Here is an 18721-nt window from a genome sequence, read left to right on the forward strand (position 1 = left end):
ATAACTAAACCAAGATAGACCACATCCTGTCATTTCAAATGGGAACAAATTTGTCATAGTGGGCAGAACAAGCAAGGAGATGGACAGAGCCAAGCACAAGCTAGCGAGATCCTATCGGTGCGTTTTAGCGGCATTTGCATATTTCCGTTAGGGAACACCTACTCCGTAAATTGCGCATGTGCAATAACTCAATTCGCCTTTTCACTCCATCTAAACAACGCAATTTTAAAAAACTTTGGCAAAAGGTAATGTCTACAAAACTTAGTTCACTCTGTTCGTAACATATTTTAGTTTTGGAAACAAAACTATATTCATATCAGATGTTTCATCGCTGAGAAAATGTGCAGAATGTCGGCCAAAATCCATCTCGTTCTGTCTTCTCCCACTGCATGTCACTGGGCTTCCTCTCACTATTTGGTAGTGCCAAGCGGATGTTTCACATTTATACATCTGGTGAGCGAGAGGAGAACGCGCAGCACGCGCGCACGTCGAGACAACTTTTTACCAGTGGTAGGCTGTTTAGATTGTTACTATGAAGGCACCTATTTCCAACCCTTTTATGCATGCTCAGTGTTTTATATATGCTCAGTTCTTGCGTCTCGGGGGCTGCTAGAGTGGAAATTTGAAATGGAAGTTATGGAACTCGCGTGGTTCATTTTATGGGGGAAAGTCCTCAATAAAACTGCCATTAAATGTGGAGAATTATACATTTGTCTCTGTTGGCCATCAATTAGCCTATTCATTTATATGATATTGTAGGCTACCATTTGATACAATAAATACATTGAAATGACGATATCACTGGAGTCATTGCAAATAAATTTCTACCACTTGTGTAGCCTACCTGGAGCTGGCAAACCAATTTAATAAATAGCTTAGTTTATTGTTGTTGTAGCCTTATGTTATTATGCAATTATGAATGGACATGTTTAGTTAATTACATTGGAAGCTCTATTGCAGTTGTTAGAACGCATTAGGTTGACGGTAACAGTAGTCAGATTAGGCTACAGGTAAAAACGTTTAATGTTGTTGACAAGCATATTCCGTTCATATACATATTATTCATATCTAATTCAGTGATTAAAATGATGAAACCATCCTCGCCTATTCCAGCAGCCTATTGGGAAACACAAGCACTTCTTACCTCGAAATAGCCTCGCTATTCATGTTGAATAAATGTTCATTTGAACTAAGCAAGCTGCTAAATCGTTCAGATTACATCTTGCCTACATATTGTCTAGGCTACAGTAGTCTATCTGAAATGAGATGTAGGCCTATCTCGGGCTATAGGCTACCTTCCTTTATCAAAGCAAACCCTGGCAAAGTTAAATTACAATCATAAACACAGATTTTAGTCTGTAGCCTATGCCTATTGAAATGACAAGTAAATCTCGCAAATGGGCCATTTATAACGGTTTGTTGTCTTAACATCTGGCACATTATAACAGCACAATTGCAAGAAAATAGCCTAGCATTCGTTTTTTTAATGTTCGTCCAAGTGTTTCAAGAGATTCTCTGCCCAACTTCCATCACCCAAACTCTCCTGTCAGATTTATTTATAGTTATGCAAATGGTCAAAGGGGATTTCTTAACAATTATTAACCTGCTTCGAGCCCTGAATGCTGATTGTCTGAAAGCCGTGGCATATCTGACCATACCATGGCTATGACTCAAAAATAATTTGTACTGTTCTAATTACGTTGGTAACCAGTTTATAATAGCAAAAAGGTACCCCGGGGGATTTGTGGTATATGGCCAATATACCATACCCCCTTGTGCCTTATTGCTTCACCAAAGCATTGATCTATCATACCGTGAGAGTTTATACTTGTGTTTTGAAGCCAGAGGATGAGTCTGAGTCGTATTTCACTGTTAGTTTTAGTCAAATAATTGTACATTTTCAGTTATAAAGGGACGATAATTGTTATTAAGAGAACTGATGATGTGTGAACTGTTGCTTCATGCATTGTATGTGTATGCTTACTGTGACTGTCACCCTGATAGGTGCTATCAGGCTGCTATAGGCTGCTATCCTATATGAAATAAATTCACGGGAGGGGAAAAAAATGGCCACGTAACTACCGCTGGCGACACGACCTTGATACCCAGTAGGAAGCTTATCACAGTCAGGTCTCAGGTCGGCATGCATGTCCCATACAACACCGGTGCACTGGTCCCCGGTTTATCGACTCATTGTGCAGTCCAATCAGTCACGCAAAACGGTATTGAGAGGCAACAAATCTGCCCAATAGCTGATTCGCTTTCCATACACCCATTCCTTTCGACACACCCACTCCGGTGGTTGTTTAGCAACAAAACCGAGACGTGCCTAACTATGAGGAAGAACAGACAGGGTTGGCTTGGATTGTTGATCATATGTAAACTATATTTCGTCTCCAATGTTTATTGAAAACATTAATACATTTGCTTAATGAGCACTAGTTATTTAAAAAAAATAAAAATTCTCACAATGAGCACTTGTTGTCGCTCAAATACATAATTACAGTTATTGATTAGCTAGCTATTGCTATCAATCTGGCCATCCAGAATCACAACAACACACAGACTTCTGCCCATGGAAGCGCAACATCGTTTTCATGATGTCACCTCACCCATTTTATACAATTTTTCTCACTTTGGAAATGTTTTTCTCACGTTGGAAATGTGAAGTAGAAAAAAAACAAACATTTTATTTACGTTTTATTTTAAGGCAGAAAAATGTGACTGTGCAAGGGGTGTGTAGACTTTCCCTAGGCACTGTATGCAAAGCATAAATGGTTCTCAATCTTCAGAGACAATAAGAGGAAAGATTGGTACAGTGAGGTGAGGGGAAAGAGGTAGAGACTGTGGAGTCAGTAATTGACAAGTTCCCCACAACACATCCCCAAGAGGGCAGAAAATCACTGCTAGCACAAAGGTGTTTTGTGGTTTGTGCAGCTGGAGCCAGGTGAGGAACGGTTGTCAGGTGAGTCCCACGCTGGGCACAACCATGATCCTGCAGTGAAGAGCAGTGCAGCTGGCCACAGACAGACAGCGCCCTGGCTGTCAACATCTGCTCAGGAGACTGTACCATCTGGGTCTGGCCCAGGGGAGCTTCTCCTCCAGCTCTGACCAGCTGCAGAGTCCCAGACAGACATGGACCTATGCAGTCCTGTAGAGGTACAGAAGTCCAACCTATCCAGCCACTCAGTATTTAGGTATATTCCTATGTTTCAGACGTTCGCCTCGTTCAAGGATGTTTATTTTTTATTTCATTTAAAAAAAATAATACTTCAGTCAGATCAAAGCATTAGCAACTCACGCTTGTGCTATGACTGTGAGTTAAAAGCATATCCGAGAAGTTATTGAGGTCTGTAAGAATGGCTGAATGATCAACTGAACAAAAGACAATGAAAGACAAGTTGGCAGGTTTAGTTAAGACCTTTTATTTAATCAATTTGAAAAAAGAAAAAAACTGTAAAAACAGTGTACAAAGTTGATATTATTTATTTACTAAAGCTGGTGTCCTCAGTCTCGGGATAGGGAAAGGGGAGGTACAAAAAAAGTTAAAAAAAGAAAAGGTATAAAATGCATTTCCCTATTTTCAGAGGGTGACAGTAAAGGATGAGTGTGCATAGGATTAAGCAACAATCAGATCTAACAATTTAAGAATTGTTTGAGAAAAAGGAATTGATGTGAAAATAAAAATAAAAAGCTGTTACATTCATTTGTATGATTAACATTTATATTGTGATTATTAGTCATCTGAAAACACACCAGAATTTTCTGGAAACTCATCGGAGAACTGTGTTCCATTTTCAAGATTACCAGTTTATCTACAGCAATCTGTATATGGGGGTTAATTGCAAAAACGATCTTTTCATAGTTCACACCTTTCAGAATTGATGTCTAGAGAGGTGCTGTTTCAGTCGTTTCTGACAGCAAAGTGTAACAAGTACAAGTGTACAAATACATACATACATGCTTTGGGGCAGGAAAGTGCATATCATTGGCACAGTCAAATCCATTTTCATTGCTGGTTTTCTATAAATAACAACTCAGAGCCATGTACAGAGGAATGGAACACATCCCTACCTATAGAGATCAAAGCTGACTTAACTTGTTTCCCCCTGAACCACAGCCCAGTTTGTTTATGGAGTAAGTCCTAAAGGACTGTATATTGTTATAGTGACCTCATTGAGGCTGCAGTGAGTACACTGGGAGGAAAACACCCAATACTGTAGAAGAGGAAAATCCAGAAGAGAGAAAAGATTCCCTGATTGGGCAGAAAGGATCAGTACCTGACTGGCCAGTTCAGAGGGAAGCAGCCTAGAGTGTTTGGAATACAACATTCAGACAGGGAGGCACCATGATCCAAGCACATGATAGTCCAGGGGGCTTAGAGTAACTCTGTCTTTTCAATTGGACAACAGGAAATGGATATCTAATTGACCATGTGTACACAGTTCTGAGATTCATTGACAGCAAGCTTTAATCTATTTAGAGTATGCCTGCCCCCAGAATAAGCATTATTTAAGTATCTGCGAATCCCCTTTCTGCCACTGTATTACACAATTTCTCTATTAGACTGACAGTGGTCCATTGGATAATTCTCACCTTGTTCTCTAATGTTTTGGGGCTTTAAAATTCTGATAAGAAAGTTTTTTTGAGCATTGGAAGTCCTATAATAATCAACCATGTTCTATGAACAGTTAGATATACAGAATTATACATTTTATTGATTCGGTATACTGGCAGCCCAAGGAGATTCAAAGTGTTGGTCAAATAGTGATAGTGTGAAAGTCTTGATAAAAATAAATCAACATCAGACTAATCTCCCACTTCATTGAAAATGAAGTCATTGGTCATCTATTATTATTGCCGTTGGGCCACAATATTTATTTGTATTAAAGCGGAAATCAGCAGTTGAAACAAAGTGTTCTCCCCATCCCTATTTCAGTAAAAAGCTGAGGGATGGGGTTGGAGATGGAACCACTAAAATTCATAGACAGAGCTATGGATGCAAGGACTGACCAGCCATGATATCCAAAAATGATCATTTTAACCATAGTGTGAGGCTATATAGTGTTTGTTTACAAACATTGGAGAAAAATGATCTTATATTTTGGGTTGTGATGGGGTACGACAGTTCAACTAAGTTCATTAGGCATTCATAAGTTATATTCTTCAAGAATCAATGGGTACATATCATTAATTCATGAGTCAAAAAATGTATGTAACAACTGCAGATCGCCCCTTTAAACAAAGAACAGCAAAATACATTTCAATTTTAAATGGCTAATTTCAATATAGTCCCTATGGTCCCGTGACATTTTCCAGGCAAACGTTCACTTTGTGAATAGTATGTGACAAATATAACAGGTGCTGACAAAAGTAAGACAAACAAAAGTTTAAGAACGTGTAGCCTTATCATTCTAAATTCATATACCACATCGCTGCATGATCACGCTTTTCCTATAAATTAGGTTTATGAACATCAAGCTTGTCTGACTGAACACGTCAAGACAAGCAGGAAATGCACTGTAGTGTTCTCTCTCACCATTAGAAAAGTCTTAAAAGGCCACAGAAACAAATCAGTGGTTTTTCATTTGTGTAGTAAGGAGTATTTTCCAACGTATAATTACCGAACCTGCAGATTGCAAATGTCTGTTCAACAATACTATCTGAAACACTGGTGAAGTAATGAAAGGATGTGGTGAAAACCCCGGTAGTTGGATGTGCAGTCTGGTGGGGTGAGGGGAAATGGTGGGACCAGAGGAATAAAGGGGTGTGTTTAGGCTGTTCCACTCGCAGAGTAGGAAAACTGTGGGAAGTGGGGTCTCCGTTCGCTGTCAAACGACTCCATGCTGTCTTCTGGAATACAAAATGAGTGGGGAGGAAAGAGAGAGGGATGGCACAGAGAACTCCATTAGTGTATACGTTCTGATTTCCACTTTAATACAAAATATATATTTTCCTCTCAGTGACAAAAACCCTTATGATTGAGTCCTAATGCATAATGTACCTAGTAATAGCCAGGGTGCAGTTTGGCACACACTGCTAGTGGTCTAGCACTTCCATGTGAGGTACACAGTGAACTATGGAATAACAGACGTTACACACACGTTCCAGGAGGGGGCACAAATCCCCCAGAGGAATTGAATAAGCGCTATGTAATTTGACCTCACATTAATTGCACTGGGAAGATGGACCTTCCCCATTATCATTTCAATATTTGCCTTGGAGAGTGCAATCTATACCTTGAATGATGTTAAAAACTATCTATTCTTTTTCTCGTGGGATTTAATTCTTTGAGTGCTACAGTACAGATATAAAGTTGCGGCCAAATATATTGGCAGCCTTGCACTTTTCTTTAATTCCCTATTTCTTCTAAAATAAGATGAAATTGGAAAAAAACGTTTGGTTTCAACACCTTATTGGATTTTCAACATTGCATAAGCAATTGTATTTGTGTAAATTTAAGTTTAGAATTTTTAATTTTGAAAGTAATGACAAACGGCATGGACAAAATTATTGGCTAGTACTTGGTTGCACAGCCTTTTGCCAAGATAACTGCAGACAAATGCTTATTGTAGCCATCAGTGATCTTACTGCACCTTGGCCCACTTTTCAGCAGCAAACTGCTCAAATGCTTCCATGTTTGAGGGGTGCCATCCACCAACTGCTGTTTTCAGATCTCACCATAGGTTCTGGATGTGATTCAGATCTGGACTCTTGGCTGGCCACTCCAGAACAGCATCTCTTCTTGAACCATTCCTTGGTGTTTTTTGTATGTGATTTTGGCATCATTGTCCAGCTGGAAGACCCACAACCTCCAATGGAGACCCAGTCTTTGGACACTGGGTTGAACATTGGACTCCAAAACACCTGATAATCTGCTGATTTCATGATGCCTCGTGCATTTTCAAGGCCCCCAATACAGCAAAGCAAAGCAACCCCACAGCATTATCAAACCTCCCTCATGTTTCATTGTAGGGAGGCTGTTCTTTCCATTGAATGTTCATTTGGTTGTCAGTCAACAAAGCGCTGATCTGTATTGTCAAAGAGCTCTAATTTTGTTTAATTGGTCCAGAGAAGATTTCCCCCAGGATTTAGGCTTGTTTAGGTGAGCTTTGGAGAAGTTGCATCAGGCATTCTTGTGTCTCCTTCAGAAGTGGGTCTTCCTATGTTTACCAACAACCAAATTAAGCACTCAAAGAAAATAACACCCTCCCTACAATCAAACATGGGAGAGGTTCAATAATGCTGTGGGGTCGCTTGGCTGCCTCTGGTACTGGGGGCCTTGAACATGTGAAGACATCATGAAATCAGCAGATTATCAAGGTGTTTTGGAGTGCAATGTTCAACTCAGTCCAAAACCTGTCTCTGTTAAAGGTTGTGGGTCTTCCAGCTTAACAACGACCCCAAATACACATCAAAAGCACCCAGGAATGGTTTTAGAAGAAACGCTGGACTGTTCTAGAGTGGCTAGCCATGAGTCCAAATCACATCCAAAACCTATGATGAGATCTGAAAAAAGCAGTTGGTGGATGGCACCCCTCAAACATTGAAGTATTAGAGCAGTTTGCTGCTGAAAAGTGGGCCAAATTGCTACAAAAAGGGTTTATCTGCAGTTATCTTAGCCAAAGGCTGTGCAACCAAGTACAAGGGGTGCCAATACATTTGTCCATACCATTTGTATTTAATTTCTAAATAAAAATGGTAAACTTAAGTTTACAAAAATAAAAATTGGATCTACAATGATGAAAATTCAATATTGTGTGGAGAACATTTTTTTTTCTTCCAATTTCAACTCATTTTAGAAATAGGGAATTATTTAAGAAAAGTGCAAGGATGCCAATATATTTGTCCGCAACTGTATAATGTATCATATACATCAAGGTCACGTGGAAATCTTATCGAGTGCACCTTTAAAATGGTTTCTTTTCTTTGTTCAATGAATAGGCGAGTAAAATACTGGGAGTGCCCACAAATTAGTACTAGGCAGTCAGAGTAAGCCAAAGATAGGACTGCATTTAAAGTAGAGAAAAAGGCACAGTCTCTCATGAGCCTGACAACGCGGAAGAATATTACGGTCTTCAATCAAAATTCTATCTAAACAATGTAGATCAGCTTGGGGATTTTTGTTTGAGACACTCCAATTCTGGAACCCCAAAAATAAACATTGACCTTTAGAGCCAAATGATAATTTAAAGTTCAGTTAAAATCTCTGAAGAGGGCAGATGAATTTATGTGAGATTCTGAAACGGAATATGTATTCTTTACAGTAATGACATTTAGAACCCCTTGCGTTTCCAGTTCATCCTGAGTCAGACTGTGATCATCCCTACTAAACAAAAACATTCAGGTCCAAAGAGTCAGTGAAATACAAAAGTATGATTATCTGTCTGGGTGTGTAATACTGTTCTCTGAGTGTGGTGTGTGTATTCTGTAAAGATACAGAATACGCAGTGGGTCAGGTAGTACCTTGTCCGGGTGGTGTAATAGTGATGGTCTGTGCTGTGAACTCCTCGTCAAAATACCGTGTATCTGTTTCCGAGGTAACCTGGGGCTTGAAGGGCGGGACCAGCTGTGAGAGAAGAGAGGACACCATGAGCACATTGGCACATCTGTCCTGTCAATCAGACTGTAGACAGTTGCAGGCCTGGTGAAATCTATTGGTTGTTCACTGAAGTAATGGAAAATGGAACACTAATTTACCCTTTTCTCATAAACATCTTGCCATTCAATCCCAGCAAAGAATTTGTGCTGCATAATCTCCTTAGCATCATCCTGTCCTCCACCTAACCTGGAAGATAGAGGAACCAAAACAAAGTAAATACGTGGCCAAATCAATCCATGCCATTATATTCCACGGGATTCTGTACATACGGTATGGTGGATAACTGCTGGCAAGAGGGTCTACACACCGCTGCTTGGGGTCCTTTTTGAGCAGGCCGGAGAGCAGGGACCTGCCCTCCTGACCCAGGGTACGTGGGAAACGGATGTCCTCCATGAGGATGAGCTCAAACAGCTTCTCGTGGTCCTGGTTGTAGAAGGGCAGCCGACCACACATCATCTCGTACATGACCACGCCCAGACCCCACCAGTCCACCGCCCGACCGTAATCATTGTCCTCCAGCACCTGGACAACACAGGACAACCACAACTCAATACAATATAATACCATTAGGAACATTTACACAGTCATACTTGGAAGCATACAGGACAAGGGCTAGCAGGAGTTCAAATGAACATTCGGCCCTATGACAGCATCAAGAGAGACATACTATACATTGTTGGTTTAAATCTCTGAAACCTAGCTATTAGCTAAGTGGATGGACATTAGGTGGGTAGTGAGGTCAGCAGCTCTCCAGGCTGTATAAAGAACCCTGAGGCCAGTGAACCCCCCACCCCCCTTCTCCTGGTCTGGGATTCCAAGCAGCCACAGCCAACACTGACTCACATCTCACATTAGGAGCAGGGATAGAGTTTCCCCTGGAGCCCTGCATATTTAAGCACTAGAGGTCTGCAGTACACACCATCATGAGGGAGGGATAGGCTGGGCAGGGGCTGGAGGCTGGAGAGGCTGGGGCCAGTTAGTGGAAGCAGAGTCCCCATAGCAGCAACCACATACACCACACCACTGCCACAGCCCTTAGTCATGGAAGTGGAGGTTCACACATCTTGGAAGATGACGTGTTCACACGTTCTAATCAATTGGCTCGATTTGGCTCTGTGCTGTCTAACTGGGGCAGCCTGTTGAATGTCAGCAATAGTATTTGAGTTGTTACTAAACAAGGCCTTCTGGGACGTGTAGTTGGGTCAACAGTACAGGAAGGATATTGTAGGTGAAATCAAGCCAATGAGAACAGACTGTTCTTTAAAACAAGGTTATATGAGGTGAGATAAATTGGTCCAGGAATAGAATCATAGGTAAAAGGGCAGCCTAATAGAATTACATATGGACATGAAGGTACACAGACCTAGAGAGAAGAGGCGGGCAGAACAGATGGACAGATGTGACCGTAAATGGAACAAAACCGGAGTGTGTTTGTGTGCGTTTGGGCGGGTGGTGTGTGCCTGCATCTGTGGGCACGCTGCTTGGTGCTGCGGTTAGGGGCGAGGAGGACTCGGAGGGCAGGGTAACGTGAAGCCGGCACGGTGCTAGGATTACTGGACCGTCTCTATTTCCAGCACTGCTGTCGTGTGATTCACACCACACGACAGCTGGGCCTGCAGCTGCCCCATATATGTAGAAGAGTACCACAGCTGTGGAGCTGCCAGGACCACAGGAGCCAAGCTCATCCCTCACACACGTAACCAGGGCTGCCTGGACCAGCTCTGTTACACTGGCCCAAAGGACAGCACAGTGCAGAGAGGAGGTAGGAGTGAAACGTACACTTGCTGTACTTTTCCTCCACTTGATACTGCCCTCTATCTTACTTCTCTGGCCTTTTTCTCCCTCTAACACAAACACAGCTATTGTCCCTCTCCCAAACACATGCCCTTCACTCTCCTTTTCATTGTTCATTACTTTCACAAATCGACTTCATTGCCGTTCCAATGTTTCAATAAAACGACTCTATTTCACAGTGGATTAGGTGAAACTTGTTCCATGGGTGTTCGCAAGATGCAGGCTTACAGCCCTGGTCTGGGCAGCGGGTCTGGCCTGTGGAATATTCCCAGACGTTACAGCATTCCTGTGCAGCACACACAACAAGATCATTGTTTACTGCAGAACAACCTGTAACATTGCCTGGCCCTGGCTCCCATAGAGACGCTCTATGGCGACCCCGTCTCCACGGAAACGCCCCCTGATGTCTCTGCTGCCAGAGGAGGAGCAGAGCTGGGGCTGTTATATGGTGCCACTAGCTATGTTACTGTGTTCAGAATGCTAAAGAGGGGGGAGGGTTGTTCTTCAGCACATTTATGACATACCACTCATGGACATACAAAAATGACAAACAGATTCTTTCCTTTTAATGATCATTTGCCTGTTGCTTTCCCTAGTGTGAGGGACGTGACATGATGGTTATATAGTAATTCATGCTCTAGTTGGCTTTGGTGATGATGGCTACTGTATGCCGTAAATTAGGATGGTCCTCTAGAGCAGGAGTTCCCAAACTTTTTCACTCGGGGCCCCCCTTCCAGCATTGGGCCCTCCCCCCTGCGTGAGCACACGCCACGTCTATTTCTATGGGAACAAGCACTGTTCATGACAAACTGTCCACACCCCTCTTGTTGTTGGAGAGGAAATTTCACAGGTTTAAAGCAATTTTTTTCTTTAAATTCCATACATTTTGCCAGTCTAATGTGTATTCATGGGATATTTGAGTGACAAAAAAATGTCAACAATATCTATAGGATAAAAAACTAAACTTAAAAAAAACGTTAGCTGACATGGGCTAGTTGATGTGGACATTTCAGACAAGTTATGAATAGCTAAGAGTCTAAGAGAGAGGAATATAAAGATGTCAGATGAAAAGGCCATGGGAGATTGTTACAGGGGAGAACTGAGGACAACAGGCCCAGAGAGTGGCCCTGGCTTTGCCCAGGTCAGGATAGGCATCCTGGGCAGCAGTCGGCTAGAAGCCCCCTCAGTGCCAGGAGCAGCTGTAGCCAATGTAACCTTTTCTTCAGGGCGGAAACTCACGTTTCCTGAGGCACTGCCAAACCCCCCAGCAAATTCCAAATGGAGGCTAAAAACAACGAGTCAGCAACTGTGTCAACATGGGCACCATTCTCCCAGAAAACCTTCTTACAGCAAGAGGCAAGGGGACTAGCACACACACACACACACTGTACAATGCTCTATCGTGTTACACACCCCACGTCATACCTGCACGCAATGGGGAGAAGCCACACCCCATATTTTTTGGTTGAGAAGGCATGTGTACAGGGAACAGCCTGTCCTGCACACTGCAGACTCATTAGCTGCATGTCTTATACTGGAGATTAGACAGGCATTTAGGAACAGCTGTCCCAAAGCCACTCTTCAACAGTTTATTTTACCTTTATTTTAACAGGGAGTCCCATTGAGACCAAGGTCTCTTTTGCAAGGGAGCCTTGCATCTTACAATTAATTACACTAAATTAAACTAAATTAGACAGGAAATACACCCCAAAAAATGTGACATAGCTTGTATGCCTGAACAATATGCCCGACAACAGACATTTACGATGATATGTGTAGTGGGATATATTCGCTGCAATACAGTTCCTCTCTTCAAACCGTGTTTAGTCTGTTAATTCTTTCAGTTATTTACCAATTATGTGACTTTATTCTCTTCAGTTGATTTACACTCAAATTTGAATAGACAAAAATACTCATGAGTACATGCCAAAAGAGTGTGCACTGAAGAGGAAGGTCACATGGGTTGGGCTCCAAAGGCCTCCATTTTTTATGTAAAGAAAATGATAAGATTTATTGACCCCTATATTGTGAATGGACTGTGAGAATACACTACCTCTGGGGCCAGGTACTCTGGTGTCCCACAGAAGGTCTTCATGGTGGCCCCGTCTGTGATCCCCTCCTTACACAGTCCAAAGTCGGTGATCTTTATGTGTCCGTCTTTGTCCAGCATGAGATTTTCCAGCTGAGACAAGGAGACAGAATGAGACAGGAAGTATCAGCAACAGGAGGAGGGGGAGTGACTGTGTGATTGAGGCACAGCTGATTTGGCTTCAGCTCTGAGAGGCATGAGCTAGCAATGCATGTCCTTTTAATATCAGTGTGTCCTCTCAGTAAAAGTCACCTGGCAACTGTAGCCCACACGTGGCCAGCAGCACTAGGCAGGCAGGCCAGAGTCAGCACATCCTCCAATACTGCTACCCTGGCATTTTCAGGAGAACCTTAGCAGGCTGGGAGCCTGCCTCATTAACCCATGGGGAGAGCAGAGGGAGGGGGGGACGAGGAGGGAGGAGGCTATGCTGACCTGGCTGGTATAGTTTCATCAGCTGGAAGAAACAGGGCTACAGATGCCCCCCCCCCCTTTAAAACCAGTCATATCATGCCTCTGCTACCTCTGCTCTTATGCTATGAATACAGATCACTGAGTTTCTGTACTAGTCTCTTCCTTTTGGTACAAACAATTTACAGCTAGACAGAATAAGTTTGATGACGGGGGTAAAATATGACTGTCAATACTAAAATACAAATTTTTCACTGCTTATTTACATGAATGGTAACACAAAGATGAATAAAGGAATCTAACATCTGCCCAGAAGGAGATGGTGGTTATTATATTCCGGCTGTAGAAAGGGGCAGTCTAGGTCTCCAGCTGCAGTGAGGACTGAATCAGGGGGAGGCCTGCTGCTGCTGTGGACACTATTTATATCCCGGTCCGCAGACTGTGCTCCTCCGCCTTACCTTCAGGTCTCTGTAGACCACGTTCCTCTCAGCATGCAGGTAGTCCAGCGCTGACACTATCTCCGCCCCGTAGAACCGAGACCGCTCCTCCGAGAACACCCGGTCCCGGGAGAGGTGGAAGAACAGCTAGAGGGAGGAAGATAAGAGAGAGGGAGAGGAGAGACAGAGGGAACAGGGTTAGCATAGACAGAAGGAGGGGTGGGAGGATTATTGGCTTCTAGCTAAATTGGATCTTGCGTGTCAGGTGTTATTGACTGCTTAAAAAGCTCACCTCTCCGCCGTTCGCATACTCCATCACGAAACACAACCGGTCGTGGGTCTGGAAGGAGTATTTCAGGCCCTGGGGATATATATTTACATTTTAGTCATTTAGCAGACGCTCTTACCCAGAGAAACTTACAGTAGCGAGTACATACTTTTTTCGTATTGGTGCCTTGTGGGAATCGAACCCACAACCGTGGCATTGCAAGCGCCATGCTCTACCAACTGAGCCACATGGGACCCTGGGGATATACACCAATAACTTAAACAACTGCAATGGATCAAAAATTAAGCCCGCCATTGCAAGTTCTCCATAAGAAACCAAAGTCTTTGTTGAAATGATATCTGCCTTTGGGATATAACTGTTGAGTGACAACTGCTAGCCCCATTCACCACAGAGGGATGTACAGAAGATGCATGTGTTACTCCAGCCACTTAATGTGGAAGAGTTTTGCATTGTGAGCCATCGCAGACTTTGAGAAAGGTGGTTAACTAACAATGAGATGTCTAGTGTCCTCAAAGGAGGCCAAGTCTATTGCTGTCTTTGTAAACATTGCTCAAACTCTCCCAACACAGATTCAGCATCTCCCCCTGAATGGAAGCTCTCAGGCTGAAGTGGAGTGGCTCCTCAGAGTCTTTGTGACCAGAGGAGAGTTTGGGTTAGGTAGATGAAGTGGATGGAGGGGTCTCTCACCGTCAAGAATGGATGCTTGGAATTCTGGAGCACTCGGTTTTCTGTGAGTGTGTGTGCCACTTCATCCTGAAAGAGATCACAAAGAGTGTTTGTGCAACTCCCACAATGGCTGCCGTTTAGGTATCCATGATCGCCCCTCACCGCCCCCATGCTCTCTCTCCCTCTTTCTCATGCTTCTCCTAACGGTTAGTGGCCTCTACTCACTTTCGCTACGATCACTTCCTTCTTCAGGATTTTCATGGCATAGTAGCGTCCTGTGGCCTTCTCCTTCACCAGGATCACTTTGCCAAAAGTACCTTTTCCGAGGAGTTTGAGGTATTCAAAGTCGTCCATAGTCTATGAGCGGGGGGGAGCAGCATTGGGTTACAAACAGCGACTATAACAAATTCATGCTCTAACTAGTCAAGACATATAATCCCACTGACAACAACACAGAAGCATTTAAGGTGCCATTTCATCCACTCTGCAACTTCCACTCTTCTAATGGTGGGACTATATGCTGCAGTGACTTGTTTAACCTCTGACCCTCAGGGCTGTGAGAATGTTGAAAATGGTTGTGTAGGAGACATGCAATCCGGTGCCCTTAGACCTTTGTGTCATGACTTAAGAGCACAGATGTGTGGTGATGAAACAGAGTGGACATGCCATCTGGTGCTAAGCCTCCCAGGGCTGATGTTGGTACCGGAGCGTCGGCTCTTGGCTCCTAGACAGCTTCTACCCCCAAGCCATAAGACTGCTAAATAGCCAGACTGCTAAATAGTCAAGTAATGGTACCTGAACTATCGGCACTGACTCGATCACTGACTCTAATACCTAGTACCTCTGCACATTGACCTGGTCCTGGTACTCCCTGTATATAGCTCCACATTGACCTGGTCCTGGTACTCCCTGTATATAGCTCCACATTGACCTGGTCCTGGAACTCCCTGTATATAGCTCCACATTGACCTGGTCCTGGTACACCCTGTATATAGCTCCACATTGACCTGGTCCTGGTACTCCCTGTATATAGCTCCACATTGACCTGGTCCTGGAACTCCCTGTATATAGCTCCACATTGACCTGGTCCTGGAACTCCCTGTATATAGCTCCACATTGACCTGGTCCTGGAACTCCCTGTATATAGCTCCACATTGACCTGGTCCTGGTACACCCTGTATATGGCTCCACATTGATCTGGTACTGGTACTCCCTGTATATACACTACTGGTTTTAGAACACCTACTCATTCAAGGGTTTTTCTTAATTTTTACTATTTTCTACATTGTAGAATAATAGTGAAGACATCAAAACTATGAAATAACACATATGGAATAATGTATTAACCAAAACAGTGTAAACAAATCAAAATATCTTTCATATTTCAGATTCTTCAAATAGCCACACTTTGCCTCGATGACAGCTTTGCACACTATTGGCATTCTCTCAACCAGCTTCATGAGGTAGTCACCTGGAATGCATTTCAATTAACAGGTGTGCATTCTAAAAAGTTAATTTGTGGAATTTCTTTCCTTCTTAATGCATTTGAGACAATCAGTTGTGTTGTGACAAGGTAGGGGGGTATACAAAAGACAGCCCTATTTGGTAAAATAACAAGTCCATATTATGTCAAGAACAGCTCAAATAAGCAAAGAGAAATGACAGTCCATCATTACTTTAAGACATGAAGGTCAGTCAAAACAGAACATTTCAAGAACTTTGAAGGTTTCTTAAAGTGCAGTCGCAAAACCCATCAAGCTCTATGATGAAACTGGCTCTCATGAGGACCACCACAGGAATGGAAGACACAGAGTTACCTCTGCTGCAGGGGATAAGTTCATTAGAGTTACCAGCCTCAGAAATTGCAGCCCAAATAAATGCTTCAGAGTTCAAGTAACAGACACATCTCAACATCAACTGTTCAGAGGAGACTGTGTGAATCAGGCCTCCATGGTGAAATTGCTGCAAAGAAACCACTACTAAAGGACACCAATAATAAGAAGAGACTTGCTTGGGCCAAGAAACACGTGCAATGGACATTAGACCAGTGGAAATTTGTCCTTTGGTCTGGAGTCCAAATTGAAGATTTTTGGTTCCAACCACTGTGTCTGTGAGATGCGGTGTGGGTGAACGGGTGATCTTTGCATGTGTATTTCCCACTGTAAAGCATGGAGGAGGAGGTGTTATGGTGTGGGGGTGCTTTGCTGGTGACACTGTCTGTGATTTATTTAGAATTCAAGGCACACTTAACCAGCATGGCTACCACAGCATTCTGCAGCGACACGCCATCCCATCTGGTTAGGGCTATCACTTGTTTTTCAACAGGACAATGACCCAACACATCTCCAGGCTACGTAAGGGCTATTTAACCAAGAAGGAGAGTGATGGAGTGCTGCATCAGATGACCAGCCTCCAAAATCCCCTGACCTCAACCAAATTGAAATGTTTTGGGATGAGTCGGACTACAGAGTGAAGGAAAAGGAGCCAAAAAGTGCTCAGCATATGTGAGAACTCCTTCAAGACTGTTGGAAAAGCATTCCAGGTGAAGCTGATTGAGAGAATGCCGAGAGTGTGCAAAGCTGTCATCAAGGTAAAGGGTGGCTATTTCAAATATTGAAATATATATTGATATGTTTAACACTTTTTTGGTTACTACATGATTCCATGTGTCATTTCATAGTTTTGATGTCTTCACTATTATTCTACAATGTAGAAAATAGTAAAAATAAAGAAAAAACCTTGAATGTGTAGGTGTTCTAAAACGTTTGACCGGTCGTGTAGCTCCACATTGATCAGGTACAGGTACTCCCTGAATATAGCTACACATAGATCTGGTACAGGTACTCCCTGAATATAGCTACACATAGATCTGGTATAGGTACTCCCTGAATATAGCTACACATAGATCTGGTACAGGTACTCCCTGAATATAACTACACATAGATCTGGTACAGGTACTCCCTGAATATAGCTACACATAGATCTGGTACTGGTACTCCCTGAATATAGCTACACATAGATCTGGTACTGGTACTCCCTGAATATAGCTACACATAGATCTGGTACTGGTACTCCCTGTATATACAGTACAGTTGAAGTCGGAAGTTTACATGCACATTAGCCAAATACATTTAAACTCAGTTTTTCACAATTCCTGACATTTAATCCGAGTAAAATTTCCCTGTCTTCGGTCAGTTAGGATCACCACTTTATTTTAAGAATGTGAAATATCAGAATAATAGTAGAGAATGATTTATTTCAGCTTTTATTTCTTTCATCACATTCCCAGTGGGTCAGAAGTTTACATACACTCAATTAGTGTTTGGTAGCATTGCCTTTAAATTGTTTAACTTGGGTCAAACGTTTCGGGTAAGCCATTTTGCCACAAATTTGGAAGGATGCTTGGGGTCAATGTCCATTTGGAAGACCCATTTGCAACCAAGCTTCAACTTCCTGACTGATGTTGCTTCAATATATATATATATATATATATATATATATATATATATATATATATATATATATATATATATATATATATATATATATATATATATATATATATATATATATATATACATACACACACACATACATATATATATATACACACATACAAACAGATATATATATATATATATCTGTTTGTGTGTGTGTGTATGTGTGTATGTATATATATATATATATATATATATATATATATATAAATATAAATATATAATTTCTCCCTCATGATGCCATCTATTTTGTGAAGTGCACCAGTCCTTCATGCAGCAAAGCACCCGCACAACATGATGCTGCCACCCCCGTGCTTCACGGTTGGGATGGTGTTCTTCGGCTTGCAAGCGTCCCCCTTTTTCCTCCAAACATAACGATGGTCATTATGGCCAAATAGTTCTATTTTCGTTTCATCAGACCAAAGGACATTTCTCCAAAAAGTACGATCTTTGTCCCCATGTGCAGTTGCAAACCGTAGTCTGGCTTTTTAATGGCGGTTTTGGAGCAGTGGCTTCTTCCTTGCTGAGTGGCCTTTCAGGTTATGTCGATATAGGACTCGTTTTACTGTGGATATAGATACCTTTGTACCTGTTTCCTCCGGCATCTTCACAAGGTCCTTTGTTGTTGTTCTGGGATTGATTTGCACTTTTCGCACCAAAGTACTGTCACGGTTGTCGTAGGAAGGAGCGGACCAAAGTGCAGCGTGTGTGTCGTTCCATATTTTATTTTCACTGTGAAACTATGCAATACATATAAATAAACTGAATAACAAAACAACAAACCGTGACACAGAGGTGAAACATACACTAACTCAAAGACAATCTCCCACAAACCCAGGTGGGAAAAACACCTACTTAAGTTTGATCTCCAATTAGAGACAACGATGACCAGCTGCCTCTAATTGGAGATCATCCCAAACAAAACCCAACATAGAAATA

At 42.3% G+C, this 18721-nt stretch overlaps 1 protein-coding gene across 3 annotated transcripts in view; it reads right to left on the bottom strand.

Annotated features, from left to right (window-relative positions):
* Window positions 1-3405: 3405 nt before the first annotated feature.
* The window catches only part of LOC106582637 (RAC-alpha serine/threonine-protein kinase), a 39514-nt gene continuing 24198 nt past the window's right edge, over window positions 3406-18721 (bottom strand). For all 3 annotated transcript variants that reach the window (XM_014165920.3, XM_045715535.2, XM_045715539.2), the window contains 9 exons: window positions 14511-14642; window positions 14307-14372; window positions 13623-13691; window positions 13352-13477; window positions 12450-12578; window positions 8910-9124; window positions 8701-8788; window positions 8467-8569; window positions 3406-5853 (listed from right to left, as the gene is read on the bottom strand). In XM_014165920.3, the coding sequence (XP_014021395.1) occupies window positions 5774-5853; window positions 8467-8569; window positions 8701-8788; window positions 8910-9124; window positions 12450-12578; window positions 13352-13477; window positions 13623-13691; window positions 14307-14372; window positions 14511-14642 (1008 nt within the window). In that variant the 3' untranslated portion in view covers window positions 3406-5773. The remainder of the gene's footprint in view (window positions 5854-8466; window positions 8570-8700; window positions 8789-8909; window positions 9125-12449; window positions 12579-13351; window positions 13478-13622; window positions 13692-14306; window positions 14373-14510; window positions 14643-18721) is intronic.

The sequence above is a fragment of the Salmo salar genome, chromosome 01 (assembly GCF_965601325.2).
Source record: "Salmo salar chromosome 01, fSalSal1, whole genome shotgun sequence".
Lineage (NCBI taxonomy): Eukaryota > Metazoa > Chordata > Actinopteri > Salmoniformes > Salmonidae > Salmo > Salmo salar.